Raw genomic sequence first — 20,019 nt, 5'->3', positions numbered from 1 at the left:
TGTGGGGGGGGGGGGCTTAGGTTTGACAACTCCGGGAGAAAATTCCAGACATGTCAAATTACTTCTGTTGGTCTCCCCCATTCGTCCCTTGCTGACAAACCCTAATGCCAGCTCCGAACTGGCATAGGGTATGCAGCGGGAGCAGTGCCATTTTTTGGTGCCCTGCTCACTGATCATAAGGGAAGAATGTGGGAGACCCTCATTTGCATGCAATTAGTGGTCAGAGCCATGCATTTGCATGCAGTTAGCGGTCAGATCCAGCAAGCACATTGTTTCATGTGCTCGCTGGCTCTGATCCTGGGGCGCAGGGAAACGCGGGCACTGGTCCAGTGCTAATGGCCTCTAGTGCCTGCGTTTGCTTCTAATCATCAGCTGCTAAGTGTTTTGAAATTACACCTCCACATTTCTGTTTTTGCTACCCATTTGACCCAATACAGTCTACAAGAAACACCTGTTACAGGTAAGCAACAGTGCTTTTCACAAAGAAAGTACTAAATCGTTACCACGTTTTTTTTTTGGGTGGGGGGAGGGGGAAAGCACCACTTTTAGGATTGTTGTACTTATTCTGAAAAGCTTTACAATTGTAGCATTTTATGTTCATTGTAGTTTATACTGTGACTTTCATTTCTTAAAGATACATCAGAAAAGCAGAATCAGGATGTTAAGCAGTTGAAGATGGAAAAGAATGTGCTTGAGAGAAGACTTAAGAAGACACAGGTGAAGCCTGTTCTATATAATAAAACTCAACAATTGTGTAAAATAGACAATCACGTTTTTTCAGGTGCCACCATTTTAAAGTAGTATGGACTAGCATAACAAATCAGTTGAATGCACAAAAATAAAAATTAAAATAAATAAAAACAGAAAATATTAGGTGGTATATTTTTATTAGACTAAATACATTTCTTGACTAGCTTTCAGAAGCTAAAACCCCCTTCCCCAGAATGAGCAAAAGATAACTAGAAAATATTAATTGGGGAAAACATTCCTGCGATACTCTGAAAGATAAAAGTATTGGTGAGAGTGATAGGTGATCAGAAGATGACAGGTGGTAGAATAACATGACTCATGTATTGGGACTTTAAGTTCTCATATTCTTTCCAACACAACAGAATGTTATAAAATAATAAGCAAGTATTTGAAAAATGACTGCTGGGGCCAGAATGATTCCCAGAAAATTGAATGGAATGGGACTAAATTTTCATGGAAGAAAAATTGGTAAAAACACACACACTGAGTTAGAAAATGGTCCAAATCGAGCTGGGGTTTCAGGGAAATAAAGCCTCCTAAAAAGATGACCCAGTGTTCTTCTGTCAAGAGAAATCCGTTCAGCTGCTGCAACATTCAGACCTTTTATCTCTGTAACATAACAGTTAAGAAATCATACCTTCTAAAGCTGCTCCTCACCTTTCTTCTCATCTTTCGATCCCAGACACGCACAGAACCAACAGAGAAGTAGATACAAGCAGAAACACATACCTGGACACACATGTACATGTGCTCACGTACACACACACACACACATGTAAAGGAGTCGGAAATAATTCTGAGTAATGCTCTGCATCCTTTCTCAACTCCTCGTTCTCTGCAGCTACACACCTGTCCCTGCTTGGGATGTTTCTTAGTACTTCAGATGTGTATTCATTTTCATTGTTGTAAACTTTTCTGTAAAACTAGAGAAAGAATTGTATAACTTTCTTAATGGTCGCCATTTATGGTTAATAGCTAATGACTGAGCTGTGTAGTTTGCTACTGTTGAAGAAAGCCAAGGTAATGCAGAAATACCTGGTAATAGCTGTTCAGATGAGAGAGTGGAATACTGTGGTTAAGCAATAAAATATATCCTTTTAAATCTGTTGACAGTGACATCTAATGGTTTCTTACCGAATCCTATTTTGGTTTGCAAAGAATTAAAAAAAAAAATAGTGGAATGGTTTGGGTACTGTTCCATTCATACTACTCTACCCCTCTCCCCTCAGATGATTAATACACATACCAGGGATACTGACATGCACACATAGTGGATGCAAAGAAACCAGACAACAAGTAGGGAAAGCATGTAGAGCATGACTTATGGAATTCTTTCCAACCCCGTTGCATGTAAATACACTGTGTGTGTGTGTTGGAGGGGGGGGGGGGGGGGGGGGGGAGGAGTGCATCTTGGTGGGTGTATCTCCATGCTTGCATGTATGTTTATTTGCTTTGTGTGTGTCTCTGATCAGGAGAGGAAATGAGAGAGGAATACATTTTGAAAGGTACAATTCCTTAATCACTATGTTACAGTGAATCAGTATATGTATACTGCAGTTGTTGCAACTGCTTCTCTCATACAAGTGCATTGAGACATTTTTTTGGAAGGGGTTATTTCTCTCCTGACACTGCCACATGCGGAAACTTCACTTCCATAGTACAGAAACTTCTGTAGATCACCTTCTCCCTCTGTACCTAGCGCTTCTTCCACTGTTCCACCCCTACTGCCTTCTCTTCTATTAGTTACTATGGAAGCAGGCAGGGCAGTCTCATTTGCATGGGGTGGGGGTGGGTGCAGGAGGGACACAACACTAGAGAACTGCAGATAAAAGTTTAAATTCAGAAAAATGTTTAGACCAGGGGTGTCCAGCCTCAGCCCTTGCCCAGTCAGGTTTTCAGGATTTCCACAATGAATATGCATGAGATCTATTTGCAAATAATGGAGGCAGTGCCTACAAATAGATCTTACATATATTCATTGGGGAAGTCCTTAAAAATCGACTAGATGGTGGCTGTCGAGGTCCAAGGTTGACATCCCTGGTTTATACATGTTACCCATTCTACTATCTTCTGGATGTTAATGTAAAATTCTGCCGACTTCTGAAAAAGAGCCAGAAAGTTGGCAGTGTTAACATTAAACATGTGGACATACAGTATGGACAGAATTGCTGGTGGCTTATTCCTTATTGTCCCACTGGACCAGATTCAGATTAGTAGGTTGTGATCCCTTCCTACCAGCAGATGGTTTAGAAATATTGAATTGTTCCATTGACATTACTGGTATAAGGGCTGCTCCAACTGAATCTCTTAAGTATTTCTTTGCCTCAAATAGAGAGTAAATTTGTGCTAGTATAGTAGGATATAGATGAGGTAGGCCTGACTCTCTGGCTTGTAGTCTGTGCCTACAACCTTGGTGCTAGGTCCTTGGGCCAGTTGTTCCTGGGGTTAGAACCATGATTCTTACCCAACCTGAGCCAAAAATTCTCTAGTAGCCTGCTTGTCTTGTGCTCTGGTCCATGGGCTCCAGCTTGCTGGGTCGCTAGATATAGGTCCTATACCCCCCTGCCAGTGAAGGGGTAGTAGTTCAACTTCTCCTCCCTGGGCACACTTGCAGGACAGATCAAACAAAAGTTTTTTTAAAAATCAGGATTTTAATTTGACCCTCATAGCATGTCTAGGAGGATAAATTTGCTGCAAAAAACAAACAACAACAACAAAAAAACAGGCAGAAATGAAAGGCCTTTCTAGGAGCAATGTAGCTGGAGAGACACAACTTCAGGAAAGACTCTGGGTCCCAGTATTTATGCGTGTGAGTCCATGGCTGAGCTCCCATGTGAAGGGAGGTAAGGGTGCCACTGGGGATTTTTGGCTATATGAACCTGGAGGCCTGGAAGTATGGGACCTGTGGGAGGCGGCTTCTAAGCAGCACTGCCGACTGTCTTTGTCCTCCTACAAAAAGTTCAGAAAAACAAAGTAAAAATTTTATTGCTACTTCAGGAAATAATAAAGTGCAAGGAGGGATCCTTTGAAACTTATTTTGCAGCAATAAAAATTGCATACAAGGTTGCCAGTTTAAAGCAACGGTGCCTCCCATGTGACATTGTAAATCGTACTTGGTATCTGTGTCCACAAAATATATTAATTTAACAATAGCTCTTAGAATATCTTGTCAAAACAAATGTGCCCAAAAAAACATTTTAATGCACTGAAATAAATACCAAAAATTTCACTTACCTTAGTAGTTGCAATAATTTCAAGGCTACAAACAGCCAAGATCCCTCTATTACTCAAACTACACTAGTTTCACTATATGTTCATGAAGGATGCGAAGGCGGTAGAACGAGAGGACATGAAATGAGATTGAAGGGGGGCAGACTCAAGAAAAATGTCAGGAAGTATTTTTTCACAGAGAGACTAGTGGATGCTTGGAATGCCCTCCTGTGGGAGGTGGTAGAAATGAAAACGGTAACGGAATTCAAACATGCGTGGGATAAACATAAAGGAATCCTGTTCAGAAGGAATGGATCCTAAGGAGCTTAGCCGAGATTGGGTGGCAGAGCCGGTGGCGGGAGGCGGGGATGGTGCTGGGCAGACTTATACGGTCTGTGCCAGAGCCGGTGGTGGGAGGCGGGGATAGTGCTGGGCAGACTTATACGGTCTGTGCCAGAACCGGTGGTGGGAGGCGGGCTGGTGGTTGGGAGGCAGGGATAGTGCTGGGCAGACTTATATGGTCTGTGTCCTGAAAAGGACAGGTACAAATCAAGGTAAGGTATACACAAAAAGTAGCACATATGAGTTTATCTTGTTGGGCAGACTGGATGGACCGTGCAGGTTTTTTTTCTGCTGTCATCTACTATGTTACTATGACTTGAGGTGAATGATTGCTCCCCACAGTGCCTTCATTTAGGACAGAGATTTAAGTCTGAGCTGTTATTCACCTCGAGTATTTTCTGAAGTAGTAATAAAATTTGGCTTTTGTTTTTCTGAATTGTTTTGTGGTAGTATGTTTTTGTATTCAGTTTGTGAGGGATTAGGGGTTATTTCTCTTTTTGTCCAACATAAGCCAGACCTAGGTCTGATTCAATTCTCAGTGGTGTTGAGGCTGATGAGGTTGGTCAATTGGGTGCTCTGCTTAGCGGTAACATGGCATCTGAAGCTCTCTCATCTTGGATGGGTGGCCATTTTGGCACCATCCCGCCAAAGTACAGGGGAACCCCATGACATAGTCTTTCTTGAGGGAGGGGATCAGAAGGGATCCTAACCTTTGTGCCCTGGACTTTGCCACATTGGGAAAGCCCCAGAGCCTAAATGAGTTTGTTTAATTCCAGACTGTGTCTGTAATGCTTTGTCTGAAGTTAGGGTGCCTCAGCTCTGTGGTGGCAAGAGCCCTGTTACTGGTGCCCCGGTGGGTGTTTGCAAGAGACAAAGATTGAAGGGGGGTGGTGGTGATGGTACTTCATACAGGTCCCTAATCTTGCCTGCATCCCTCCCAATAATCTATGGGATTCGGAGGAGGACCCACTTCAGACCTGTCTTTTTGGGAGAAGTGGCTGGAGAGCTGTCCTTGTAGGAGGATGAGAACTTCCTGATTGTTACCCTGTTTAGGAAGGAGAAGCTGAGCCATCTTATTGACTTGGTCACCTTGATGCTACAAATCTTGTCCTCTGGCCAATAGGAGCCCTTGGATGGGAACTAAATCTTGGAGGAGCTTTTTCCCTGCATGGGTGGGGGGGGGCTCTCATATATGATTTTTACTCAAGAGGGCATCCTCACGGGCTCAAAGTATCTGAATAGGCTTTACCCTTTGCAAAGGGATGAGCTGGACAGGCTGTTTGGCTTCCCAGGGTGGACACTTTGGTCACAACAGAAAAGCTGAGCAGCTCCTCAGACGTGCCTTTGCAGCCGTAGCCATGGAGGCTCAGTCTTTAGAGGCCAAATCACCTGGGCTGTTCTTTGGGCACAGCAATTGCAAGAATAGCTGGAAAAGGCACACCTGGAGTTGAGCACCACCTATCTGGTGAATGTGCTTTATGACAATTTCTCCTCCTGATCTGGCCTCCAAGTTGTGCTTGTGCAAGTCACTATTTGAGGAGGATTTGTAGAAGCTCATTAGAGATTGCCAGAAGACTGCCCATGGAGTTCTTTGTGCCTGGTGTTGGGCATTCCTGACTGGCAAGGAGTACTCCAGGATTAGAATACCTAATCATGAAAGGAAGCTCATTCCATAATTTAGCACTGGAAAAAAAATGACTGAAGACTTTTCTTATAGCTGATAGACTGATAGGAGGGTAGATGTAACACCAAAGTGTCTCCTGACATTATTAGGATTAGTTAAAAATACCATGGACAAGCATGTATTGTGGTACTATGCTATTCAGTATCTTAAAAGTAGCAAAAAAAGAGAGGATCCAGTAGTACACACAATACAACAGAACAAAGCACAAAAGGACCTTCAGAACTGGAACAAAGGTACAGTCTTTATTGCCAATAACCCGACACTGTGTTTTGGCGCTCCATAGCACCTACCTCAGGGGTCAATAGAAATAGTCTCAGTGTGAATGTACAAATTGAAGAGCCACGGACGTTTCATAATGGTTAGTTTTGTAAAACCTGCCAAACCAAAAGCGGGAGACATGCGCTGTAATCTATCAAACATACTTGTCAAGATACAAGATTGAGATCATACACCACAAACCTTGGCTTAGGAATGAGGTTCATTACTGTTATGATTTGCACAAAACTAACCCATTTGGAGACATTGCCCAGTAGATGTACTGACGGAAACACATTCTCACATACACAGATAATAAAGATAATTTGTATTTCTGTGTTTGTTTTGGTGTCATTTTCACACATCCACATGCCTGCATGAAAACATCTATGTGCCTACACACTTGCACATAAGCAGCTAAAATAGTTCCATGAGCTGTGTTTCATATGCTTGCCCTACCTGTTTTTTTCAACCTGTTAATGTTGGAAAGAAGTGATGCATAAGGGATTGAGGATTGTTCATTTGGAGATAAAATAATAGAGCCTAAAAATATAACAGAATGAGACAAAATGTAGCGTTGGGAAAAGTGACAAAAAGTGTATGATATTTGAAAATGGATCAGATAGACCCAGGTGTTCCAGAGAAATAAAGTCCTTCAAAAAAATGCCCAATGTATTTCCATTGAAGAAGCAGTTTCAACTTTTGCATAGAAACACTTGATATCCTGAATGGGAATGGAATATAGTGTCCTGGCAGCTTTTTCTCTCACCCTTGTCTTTTTCAGTTTAGACTAGAAGCATACACCAAAAAATAAGAAGAGTGCCCAACTTCTGTATTTATAAAGTTTCACAGCCTCCGATAAATCAGTTTTAATGATAGCAGTTTCAGAAATATGAATCGGAAACTAAAAAAAAAAAAAAAAAGGGAAATATATATATACTAGTAAAACATGCCCGTTTCTTGCGCAAATGAAACGGGCGCTAGCACGGTTTCCTTCCGAACCTCCACCCCTCCCTACTCACCCCTTCGGCGTTCTGAAGGCACTGACCGCCATTGTTTCGGACCTCGGCACGCCACCTTCAATCTGCTGTTTCGTTGGTTGTGAAGCCACTGATGCCATTGCTCCACCCTTGACGCCATAACGTTTGACGCGAGGTCGGGGCCCCAACACAGTGGTTTTGGTGGCTTCACCACCACGAAGGCTTCGAAGTGGAAGGAAGGGCCCGGAGGACCTGACAGTGACATCAGTGTCCTCAGAAAATTGAGGGTGAGTTTTATTATATAGGATATATATATATTTTAGTGTCAGTGAGGACACAAGGTGCAAAATCAAATGGTATGGAAGTTTGGCAGTCACTGTAGTAAATTAAAACTATGGTCTGTAAACATCTGAAGATTTTTATACAGGTTACATAGGAATCTGTAGCCTTATGTTGTCGGGACCTTGTCATCAACCTGAGTGTGCCTGGGAATGCAAAGCCTTTTAGCCATATGGGAGAGCCAATTTCAGCCATGCTTTTCCTTCTTCCCAGAGCAGTGACATTGTAGGGGATAACCAATCATAACCTGCTACATACTTTTCCCAATTAGTTGTTCCTTTACATATAGTAGCAGTAGCCCAGCTCTTCTTCCTTTCTCTACCTCCTGTCTTGCAGCAAGCAGTGGTACTATTAGGTCCTTCCTTAAATCCCCCACATGGTTTAGACTAGTCCTGTTTTCCTGACTTGTGCATGGCTTAGTAGCAACAGCAGCAATGCTGCTTTGGTGGGGAAAAGGATAAAAGAATCGCAGAAAATAATAGCAATTAAAGATCATATGATCTATCCAGTCTGCCCGTCATACATCTACTATTCCTTTCACTCAGTTAGAGATCCTATGTCCCATTCTTTCGTGAAGTCAGGTACAACCTTTGCTTCCACCAGGAGGCTGTTCCATGCATCCTTTCAGTAAAGAAGTATTTACTTTATATTATTCCTGAGTCTATCACCTTTCCCCTTCATCTTATGTCTCCTCATTCCAGAGCTTCTTTTCAGTTGAAAGACACCTTCTTTACATTTATGTTACAGAGATATTTAAATCTGTTATCATATTTCCTCTCTAGATCTTTGTCCCTCTACACTTTATGCAAATACTAGTGACCATTTTAGTAGCCACCTTCTGGCCTGACTCCGTCTTGTTTGTCTCTAGAATTTTAAACAGTACTCTAAATGAGGTGTTACAAGCATGTCTTAATTGGAGAGGAGCACAAGCAAATACTGACAACAGTTGCACTACATGTGTTGATACTCTTGTCTCTGGTGTATAGTTAATGAGTTTTATAGACTGCATAATCCACTGGATTCTATATATCGCACCTAGTGTTCCACACCAAAATCCAAGCATATTCTATAACAACTTGCGCAACTTAAATGGCTTAAGCCAATCAGCATTTTTAACAGCACTTAAACAATAATGAGCACTAATTGGCAAGAGTGGAGGAGTGGCCTAGTGGTTAGGGTGGTGGACTTTGGTCCTGAGGAACTGAGTTCAGTTCCCACTTCAGGCACAGGCAGCTCCTTGTGACTCTGGGCAAGTCACTTAACCCTCCATTGCCCCATGTAAGCCGCATTGAGCCTGCCATGAGTGGGAAAGCGCGGGGTACAAATGTAACAAAAATAAAATAAATAATTAGAATTTATGTGCACAACTCGCTAAATGTATTCTGCAACACACAGCACCTAAATTCTAATGTGTGGAGCTATAAGGGGTGTGGTTATGGGTGAGTAAATGGGTGTTTCGTGGGCATTCCAAAATTTACTCGCACTGTTACAGAATATGCTCCTCTGCGTCTTAATCTATGCATTGGTATTTACACCACATTTTTCTTGGTGTAAATGAATGCACTTAGTTCTAGGCGCAGGGATATCAACTAAGTGTTTTTTTAAATATATATCACGCCTAAATCTAGGCACCACTTTTATAATACGCTTAGGCGGAAATTTATTCCGTGTGGATTTTTCAGTCGCCATATATAGAATCTAGCCCAATATGTACTCTTTTTCACCTGTAAAGTATATACATGGTCATAGTTTTTCAGGTGTTCAAAGAAGCTCCTTTGTAACCTAAACTTTTATAGCAGCACACGTAATAGCTGCAAATATATTAAACACACAAACTCTGTAAAATGGTATACTTATTTGAAATTAACAATGCCTTTTTCAAGGGAAGATTTTGTACAATGTAACATTTTTACAAAAATCTTGTTAATATTTGATAGGAAAAACTTGAAGGATTTCAGAAAAAGAGCTATAGAAAGGGTAAGTATTTATTTTTGCTGTCTTGGATACAGTGCCTTTCAGGTAACCCTAGTTCTAGCCCTTGTATGTTTCACATTCTGATTTATATTTAAAAAAATACAGTTCAGTTTTGATTTAAAGTAGGAATTTTGTATCAGTATTATATACAATGTACAGTACGATTCTGATTATCTGGATCAAGAAAGTTGAAGAAAACAGGAGACAGTGTTCCTATTTAGTCCGTTATACTACTACTACTACTCATCATCATTTCTATAGCACTACTAGATGTACACAGTGCTGTACACCTGAACATGAAGAGACAGTCCTTGCTCCACAGAGCTTACAATCTAATTAGGACAAACAGAACAAACAAGAGATAAGGGAGTAGAAGGGTCAATAGCCTGAACATTCCTAAATGTATTGGTTAAGATTGGACGGACTGGGGAGGAGGGTGTTTAAGTGTGAAAGTTATCAGATGATGGTCAGAGAGGGGAAGAGTTGAGGCACAGAAACTGGAGAGTGAGCAGTTTGAGAAGAGGATAAGAAGTCAGTAGATGGAGCTTGCTGCAGTTGTAGTTCACCCAAAACAATAGCAAAAGCTATTGAAAATAGCAAAAGATTCTTAGAAATAACGGGACTGCTTATGCATGGGTACATCTGTAAAAAGTCTAAATCTGATCTAGTTGAATAGGCAGTGCCTTCAAAGGTGGAGGGCAAAAGATTTTTTCTTTTCTTGTTTTACTTGACAGCTTTTTAATTTTTAATTGCTTTTATTAAATCACCATCCAGCTGGATAGGCAGTGTCTTAAAAGGTGAAGGATAAAGGATTTCTTTTTTTTCTTTTTTTTTTTACATTTTGTCTTGCATCCCAGGCAAACTCTTTTTCAGTGTGGCTTACATGTGAAAATACAGAAAGACAGAATAATATAATTTAGTTATATCATGGGAACAAGTACATGGATGTGTCTGAAATAGTTAACAAAGATGAGATTACCATATATACCCAGCTGAGCATTTAAGTCTGTCCTTTAATGATGCCACATGTTTCAGATGTAGTCATTAAAATATTATCACATGCATACACCAGAACAGGCATCCATACACAAATTGCAAAAGTAAACAGTAACTTCTACAGAGTACATCTAAAATTTAATTTTTATTTTCTCATTTCCATCTTCCAAAATTCCAGACAGCAAATGTACAGATCAGTAGGACCTAAAGCAGTCCAAAACAAGTAAAATAAAATTTAAAAAACAAAACAGAAAAAAAAAAACAACAACACGGTTTATACCTAAATGTTCAACCACCCTTAGGATTCACCTTTGAATTTAAAAAGCAAAAGTGTGTGCATGTAAAGACTAGATAAACAAATGAAAACAAAGTTTACAGCAAATGCCCTTAATATGTAATACTTCATCAGTAATGAAAAAGTTATGGACTATTCACATATCAAGCAGCCTGCGCCAACAGATTTATTTTCCACTGAACATAATTAACTTTGTATGAACTTGGCTGTTAATAGTGTGCTGAAATGGACAATGGTTGCACATTTAGACTGCCTCTGTACAGAACTTCTGCATGAAGGAAGTCCCTACCTCATTATTTAATACATATCTGTGAAATAGTAGTAATAAGAAAAAAGCAAGTGCATTTTTATAATATCCCACTGTATTTCACAAAACAAAAAGGAGCAAGTTCCCATATGCCATCTTTTTCTTTTGATGTAGGCACAGGGGGAAAAAAATGTGTTAAATGCTTCCAGTTTCAACCTAATGTTTTTTTAAATTATAATTATAAATGTAGTAAGTCTGATTCTTACGTACCTGATTCTCTTAACATGATGTCTGTTTTGGTGGCCCTTTACTAGGTGAAAACATCTATTCATGAATACAGGGAGTCCCTATAGCTAGACCCTCCAAATAACACAATGATTTAAAATGTAGAACAAATTAATACTCTTACCGATGAAACCAAAACTTTCTCTGTGTACATCCATACATCCATAAGCCAGCACATTTGAAAATATAAGTGAGATGAAATAAAAATGCTACCAACAATAAAGAACGGCAATGAGGATGCAGCAGCTCATAGGTTTGCTTGCTTTGTTTTGAGTGTACTAGATGATGACTGCGCGCGGGGAATGGGAAACAGCGACTAACCAAATTGACTTTAGCTTTTTGACATCATCCCGTCTCCTGCTGTCTTCAACCTTCTTGATCCAGACTATCCTCAGCAGAAGTGTGGTCCGGATAATCATAAATCCGGATGGTTGGACATACATACAGCACACAATAGAACGTTATATATCGTGTGCTGGGGAAATGAAGACAGGGAGGTGATGCGCTGCTGCTGTTCCCCTGTGGCCCACCTTTATGTACAGTACTCCTTGAGTGCTGGTTCGGATAATTGGACATCTGGTTAATTTGTGTTCGGATAATCGATGTCATACTGTATTCTTTGTTTCCGAGTGAAAGAACAATTATACAATTAATAGAATTCAGAAACTAATTAAAACTATGAAACCAAAAAGTCTTGATTGCATAGGTCGACATACTCCTCGATTCAGTACTTGGTGAAAACTCCTTTAGTAACATTAACAGCCATGATGTATTTATTAGGGGTGCACAGTGGGATGGGGCAGTTTTTGCCCATTATTCTTCATAGAATAGTTTCTCTCTTTCAAGTTTGCAGAGCAAGTCTGTGGATTGTAGTCTTCAAATGTTGCCATATTGACTTTAGGTTTCAGCTTTGACTGGGTCCTTCAAAGACATTCACTGTCTTCCCTCTGAGCCACTCCATTGATGCTATTGCTTTGTTAAAGATGTCTTCCAGGAAGTTTTAAGCAGGTTTCATTGAAAATAGACAGAGAACCCCATTGTTGCCAGTACAAAATTGTTTTCCCTCTTTTCCTTCAATCAAAATGAATGAAACAAAGGCTGTGAAAGAGTTGTCATCCTAAGATGAACCAGTTGGCTTACTGCTAATGAATGTGAACTAAACCAGAATTTTTTGTACTGACATCCCAAGCTTCACCATCTCCACTTCTGCAAAGCATTCCCACAACATAATGCTACCATGACCATGTTTTACTTTAGGGGATGCTGGTAATACAGTGATATGCTTTGTTTTATGCCACACATGCCACTTAGCATTGAGACTATGATGTTCAACTTTGAAGGCCGTAAAGCCTTCTCCTATGTGTGTGCAGTGTCCTCTAAGTGTTTCCTTGCAGATGCTATGTAGGGCATGTTTCCTTTTTTTCAGCAATTTGTCCTGTCAGAAGACGATGAAGTTCTTTCAATACAGGTGTGATGTGACAAAACTGAAAAACCTAGGACCATTTTTGCTGTAGAGTTTTCAGCTATTTGTAAAACTTTCAAACATATTTTTATTCAGTCCCATCAATAAACCATTACAGTAGTTGAAGCATGGCATTACCACACTTTGAACAACCAATCTAAAATTAGAAGGGCTAAGAAGATCGGCTGCTAATTTCAGAGAAATTACCCTGATGCCACCACCAACCAAGACACTGTCTTCAATGTGTTTTCACTTTACTATGATGGGTTTGACAGTGCCCCATGGGATATTCAGATACATTGAAATTTTATTGAGGTCTTTCCCAGATTCTCTACCTTCTAAATAGCTTTATCCTGGAGTTCTTTTGGCAGTTCATCCAATTATAATGATTATGGACAGGCAGACTTCTTGTGGGCCTTGTGAAACCAATTTGGGTTTACTATGACAAAGGGTGTAAAAACTTACATAATCAACTTTTTTTTTTAAGTTACATTTGTACCTCGCGCATTCCCATTCATGGCAGGCTCAATTGTTTCTTAATTTACTTTTTGAATATTTCTGTAGTTCCTTCATATTAAAAGGATAACTTGTTTTATAGATCAGTGAAACAAACTTTGGGCCCTGTTTACTAAGGCACATTAGCATTTTTAACGTGCCTACAATTAATGTGCGTGCTAACCGTTTAGGCGCCTATAGGGATATTGTAGATGCATACACAGTTAACGTGTGCACGGTTAACATGCATTAAAAATGCTAACTCGCTTATAGCACAGCTTAGTAAGCAGGGCCCTTTTTCATCAATTCTTTTTGAACTCCAGTTTTCGCATTCTGTTGTCTAAATATCCAAGAGTGTGAAGACTTTTATAATATACTTTATCCCTGATACTTAAACTCTGCAGTCAGGGTTTCTTTAAAATGCGGAATGCAGTGTTTAAAGTTATACCTGGATATTCAGCACTGGGCTGTCCTTGGATACCAATTCTGAATAGCCAGGTATAAGCTGCACAAGTGTTGACTATTTAGCCCTGTTTTGAAAGTAGCTTAAAATTTGTACAGTATAAATTAATGTAATAGTTTATTACAGCACTATATAGGATAAAAAAATGCATAGTCAGATGCCACTGAGTTTAGATTATTTAAAGTTACACCTTTATTTTAAAAAATCATGATACTGTTGTGAAGAAGAATGTGAGCATATTAGTGATTCCCTATTTTATATTTTTCTGTATACCATCTCATTCAGATGTACCTAGTTGCACATTTTTTAATGTCATTGAAAAACAATGTGTGGTGTTTTTTGGGGATCTCTCTTTTGTATTCTGGGATCTAGTGTGTCTGAGGTCTTTTGTTTCCCCCTCCTTAATTTTGTTTTCTATATTTCAGCATTAAAACATGCACAAACCCAAGCTGTGAGTGAAGAACCTGTAGTTCATGTTGATAAAAGTAAGTTATCTATTTTATGTTTTTCCTTAGAGTGACTGCTTGGGAAAAGTATTCCACAGTCTGATAACTGGCATATTTATGTCTGCATTTTAATGTGTTTCAGATAAATGAATATTTTTAAATTGAGCTATGTGCTCTCCTGTTTTAAAAATGTTAGTTTTTTATGTTTATGGAATCTACACATACTTTACTGAAAGTATAGCTTTTAATAGCTAATAAGGGCAAGGATAGATAAGCAGTGATTACCATAGCCTGCTAGCAGAGCTTTTAATGAAATTACAGCTTTTTTTGCATGGTGCGTCTCACTTTGAACGGTTTCAACAGACAGTCCTAGTTATTTTTGAGAAACTTGACCAATAGTGCACAATGACCTTGTTTGAGAATTAGTGCCTTGAAAATTAATTTAAACTTTTGTTTAGAATGCAGTACTTGATTTCAGTTCTTTTATTCTAAGTGATATTTCTTTCTTGAGCAGAGTTCAGTATCAAAAAATTTAAATGTCATGCTTAATTAGTCTTAGTCATTACGGATCTATGTGAATTAGGGTCATAGGCTAATATCACATACAGGTGTGCTTTGTATGAAGTATTTTATAGGGCATTAGGTCAGAAAAAAGGATGTTCAAAATTGGCAAAGTATTTTGAATCCTATACATTAGCATTTCATTTTCAAAAAGGAGGCTATGATAAAAATGAGAAGAACGGTAACAACCACCCCCCCCCCCCCCCCCAAAAAAAAAAAAAAAGCTTAGAGGAGCAGCTGCAAAGGTCAAAAATTTACATCAGGTGTGGATGCTGTTCAAACATTCCCTCCTGGATGCCCATGTCAGATATATTCCATGTATTAAAAAAAGAGGAAGGAAGACCAGATGACAGCTGGTATGGTTAAACAATGAGGTGAAGGAAGTTATTAGAGCTAAAAGAAAATCCTTCGGGAAATGGAAGAAGGATCCAACTGAAAATACTAGGAAACAGCATAAGGAATTTATTTTTTATTTTTTTATTAGGATTTATTTACCGCCTTTTTGAAGGAATTCATTCAAGCCGGTGTACAGTAAGAATAGACAAACATGAGCAATAGGCAATTAGAGCAGTAAAAATACTCAAAAACAATACAAAGCATGGCATGGTATACTTACCAGGTAAGTAAGTCAAATGCAAAAAAAGTCAAATGCAAAGCACTGGTAAGGCAGAGAGAGACTTTGAAAAGAAGATTGCGTTGGAGGCAAAAACATATAGTAAAAACCTTTTTAGGTATATTAGAAGCAAGAAGCCGGCAAAAGAAGCAGTTGGACCACTAGATGACAGAGGGATGAAGGGCACTTGGGGAAGACAAGGCCATAGCATAGTAGCATAGTAAATGACGGCAGATAAAGACCTGAATGGTCCATCCAGTCTGCCCAACAAGATAAACTCATTTTACATGGTATGTAATACTTTATATGTATACCCAAGTTTGATTTGTCCCTGCCTTTCTCAGGGCACAGACTGTAAAAGTCTGCCCAGCACTGTTCCTGTACTAAAAGTTCTGAAGCTAACGTCGAAGCCCCTTAAAGTTTACACTCCAGCCCCTCCATATCTATTCAGTCACGATCAGGGCACAGACCGTAGAAGTCCGCCCTGTACCGGTGCTGGGACTGATTCTGTTCAATATATTTGTGAGTGACATTGCCGAAGGGTTAGAAGGTAAAGTTTGCCTATTTGCGGATGATACTAAGATCTGTAACAGAGTGGACACCCGGGAGGGAGTGGAAAACATGAAAAAGGATCTGAGGAAGCTAGAAGAGTGGTCTAAGGTTTGGCAATTAAAATTCAATGTGAAGAAATGCAAAGTGATGTACTTAGGGAATAGAAATCCTCTAGGTGGGGCCTCACCAACGACTTATACAGGGGCATCAACACCTCCTTTCTTCTGCTGGTCACACCTCTCTCTATACAGCCTAACAACCTTCTAGCTACGGCCACCGCCTTGTCACACTGTTTCGTCGCCTTCAGATCCTCAGATACTATCACCCCAAGATCCCTCTCCCCGTCCGTACCTAACAGATGTGTTCAGTTTTGGAGGCCGTACCTTGCGAAGGGTGTAAAAAGAATTGAAGCGGTGCAAAGAAAAGCTACGAGAATGGTAAGGGATTTGCGTTACAAGACGTATGAGCAGAGACTTGATGACCTGAACATGTATACTCTGGAAGAAAGGAGAAACAGGAGTGATATGATACAGACGTTCAAATATTTGAAAAGTATTAATCCGCAAACGAACCTTTTCCGGAGGTGCAAAGGCGGTAGAACGAGAGGACATAAAATGAGATTGAAGGGGGGCAGACTCAAGAAAAATGTCAGGAAGTATTTTTTCACGGAGAGAGTAGTGGATGCTTGGAATGCCCTTCCGCGGGAGGTGGTGGAAATGAAAACGGTAACAGAATTCAAACACGTGTGGGATAAACATAAAGGAATCCTGTTCAGAAGGAATGGATCCTAAGGAGCTTAGCCGAGATTGGGTGGCAGAGCCGGTGGCGGGAGGCGGGGACAGTGCTGGGCAGACTTATATGGTCTGTGCCAGAGCCGGTGGTGGGAGGCGGGGATAGTGCTGGACAGACTTACACGGTCTGTGCCCTGAAAAGGACAGGTACAAATCAAGGTAAGGTATACACAAAAAGTAGCACATATGAGTTTATCTTGTAGGGCAGACTGGATGGACCATGCAGATCTTTTTCTGCTGTCAATTACTATGTTACTATGTTACCGGTTTTACTCTCCAAATACCGGCATCACCACCCAATCTCCACTAAAATTCCATAGATCCATTCCTTCTAAACAAGATTCCTTTGTGTTTATCCCATGCATGTTTGAATTCCATTACCCTTTTCATCTCCACCACCTCCCGCAGGAGGGCATTCCACGTATCTACCACCCTCTCCGTGAAAAAATACTTCCTGACATTACTCCTAAGTCTGCCCCCCCTTCAACCTCAGTTCATGTCCTCTAGTTCTACCACCTTCCCGTCTCCGAAAAAGGTTCGTTTGTGGATTAACACCTTTCAAATATTTGAACGTCTGTATCATGTCACCCCTGTCTGTCCTTTCCTCCAAAGTATACATGTTCAGGTTGGCAAGTCTCTCCTCGTACGGTTTGGAACGCAAATCCCATACCATTTTCGTAGCTTTTCTTTGCACCGCTTCCAGTATTTTTACATCTTTAGCAAGATACGGCCTCCAAAACAACACAATATTGTACTACTACTTATTTCTAAAGCGCTACTAAATGTATGCAGCGCTGTACACTTGAACATGAAGAGACAGTCCCTGCTCGACAGAGCTTACAATCTAATTAGGACAGACAAACAGGACAAACAAGAGATAAGGGAAAATTAAAGTGAGGATGATAAAATAAATGTTCTGAACAAGTGAATAAGGGTTAGGAGTTAAAAGCAGCATCAAAAAGGTGGGCTTTTAGCTTAGATTTGAAGACGGCCAGAGATGGCGCTTGACGTACCGGCTCAGGAAGTCTATTCCAGGCATATGGTGCAGCAAGATAAAAGGAACGGAGTCTGGAGTTAGCAGTGGAGAAGGGTGCAGATAAGAGATTTACCCAGTGAACGGAGTTCCCGGGGAGGAATGTAGGGAGAGTGGAGAGATACTGAGGAGCTGCAGAGTGAATGCACTTATAGGTCAATAAGAGGAGTTTGAATTGTATGCGGAAACAGATAGGAAGCCAGTGAAGTGACTTGAGGAGAGGGCTAATATGGGGCCTCACCAACGACTTGTAGAGGGGCATCAGCACCTCCTTTCTTCTGCTGGTTATACCCCTCTATGCAGCCTAGCATCCTTCTGGCCACGGCCGTTGCCTTGTCACATTGTTTCTTCATCTTCATATCCTCCGACATCAACACCCCAAGGTCTCTCTCCTGAGTCGAGCTTACTAATCTCTCCCCTCCTATTTGGTATCTCTCTTTTGGGTTTCTACACCCCTTAATTTTGTTTTCTATATTTCAGCATTAAAACATGCACAAACCCAAGCTGTGAGTGAAGAATCTGTAGTTCATGTTGATAAAAGTAAGTTGTCTGTTTTATGTTTTCTCCGAGGACAAGCAGGCTGCTTGTTCTCACGACTGGGTTGATGTCCACGGCAGCCCCCACCAACCGGAACAATAAGTTCGCGGGCGGTCCCGCACGCAGGGTACGCCCACAGAGCATGCGCGGCCGTCTTCCCGCCCAGTTTTTTTCGATTCCGTGCTGGAGAGAGACGTGTTATCGTCTCTCTCTCTGTCAGCCCCGGAAACCGGATCGCGGCCTAGCCGCGAGTTTTTTCTCTGAGTTTTTCTCTTTCTTTGTACGCATTCGCGTTTCTTTTTTTCGTCAAAAAAAAAAAAAAGGTTGTCCCCTCGTCGTTTTTAGCCATGGGGGCGCCTCGTTGCAGCCTTGTGGCCGCGCGGTCGTTTATTTTTGGGTGTGCTTTTCACCGCCACCATAAACGACTTTGATTTCGCCGACGCGATTTTTCCGTCGATGTCCTCGAAGGTTCCGAGCGGATTCAAGAAGTGTGGTCGGTGCGGCTGGCAGATCTCGCAACCCGATACCCACACTTGGTGCCTCCAGTGCCTTGGGCCGGAGCATAATACCAAGACGTGCACCTTGTGTCTCGGCTTGCGGAAGCGGACACAGGTGGCGAGGCAAGTTCTTCGGGACCGTCTTTTTGAAACTTGCGCCGGCCCCTCGACGGCATCTGTGTCGACGGCCGGATCTTCGGTACCGATGTCGATGAAATCGGCACCGACCCCAGGAGTACAGGTACCGTTGGCCCGCCGGTTTGCCGGTGGGGGTGAGCGGCCGCGCGGGCAATCGGCCCTGGCCACTCCCTCTACCCAGGGCCATCGGGACCGAACCCTGTCAGACCCGATTCCTCGAGGCCGGGGGAGTTCTACCTCCTCTTCATCTCTTCCACCAAGCGCCGATGACGGGCACCGAAAGAAAGCCAAAAAGCACCGTCTTCGGTCGCCCACGGCGCATGGGACCACCAGCTCCGGCGCCTCCAGAGATGACTCGATGCCGAGGAAGCGGCAGTGCCGAGAGGAGCGTTCCCCTTCGGTCGAAGAGGTGTCGCTGCGTCAGTCCATGGGTGCTTTGGTACCGTCTGGAACAGCCTCCTCTGTGAATCCTAGGATGGCTAGTACCAAAAAGCCTGCTCGAACCTTTCCTTTGCATGACTCCATCCAAGAGCTTATTTCGGCTCAATGGGCTGACCCCGAGGGACCTTTGAAAGTTTCCAGGGCTATGGGGCAATTATACCCTCTGAGAGAGGAGCATATGGCTCGCTTTGCTATGCCTAAAGTGGATGCCCTAGTCACAGCTGTGACAAAGAGAACTACCCTCCCTGTTGAAGGAGGTGTTGCCCTGAAGGATATTCAAGACCGTAGACTGGAATCAGCACTTAAACGGTCATTTGAAATTGCAGGTCTCACTATTCGGGCGTCTGCATGCAGTTGTTATGCTGCTAGAGCCTGCCTGTCTTGGTTGCAACAGGCAGTGGAACAGCCCGGTGATGGAGCGGAGCCCTTTTTAGATGTGGCTCCGCGGATGGAGTCGGCCTTGTCCTTTCTTGCTGACGCCCTTTATGATATTGTCAGAGCTTCGGCTAAACACATGGCATTTGGCTCTACGGCATTGGGCGGCGGACATGGCCTCTAAGCAAAGGTTGGTGAAGTTGCCCTTTCAAGGTCTTCTCCTGTTTGGTGAGGAGTTGGAGAAAATTGTGAAGGGCC

The 20,019-nt window shown here is 41.7% G+C and overlaps 1 protein-coding gene across 3 annotated transcripts in view; it reads left to right on the top strand.

The window, feature by feature from the left end:
• Positions 1-20,019, top strand: part of ICE1 (interactor of little elongation complex ELL subunit 1) — a 352,896-nt gene that overhangs the window by 156,461 nt on the left and 176,416 nt on the right. For all 3 annotated transcript variants that reach the window (XM_030209647.1, XM_030209639.1, XM_030209656.1), the window contains exons 8-10: positions 635-717; positions 9,498-9,537; positions 14,203-14,262. In XM_030209647.1, coding sequence (XP_030065507.1) covers positions 635-717; positions 9,498-9,537; positions 14,203-14,262 — 183 coding nt within the window. The remainder of the gene's footprint in view (positions 1-634; positions 718-9,497; positions 9,538-14,202; positions 14,263-20,019) is intronic.

Source organism: Microcaecilia unicolor, chromosome 1 (genome assembly GCF_901765095.1).
Source record: "Microcaecilia unicolor chromosome 1, aMicUni1.1, whole genome shotgun sequence".
Lineage (NCBI taxonomy): Eukaryota > Metazoa > Chordata > Amphibia > Gymnophiona > Siphonopidae > Microcaecilia > Microcaecilia unicolor.
This window is presented reverse-complemented; position numbering and strand designations above follow the sequence as displayed.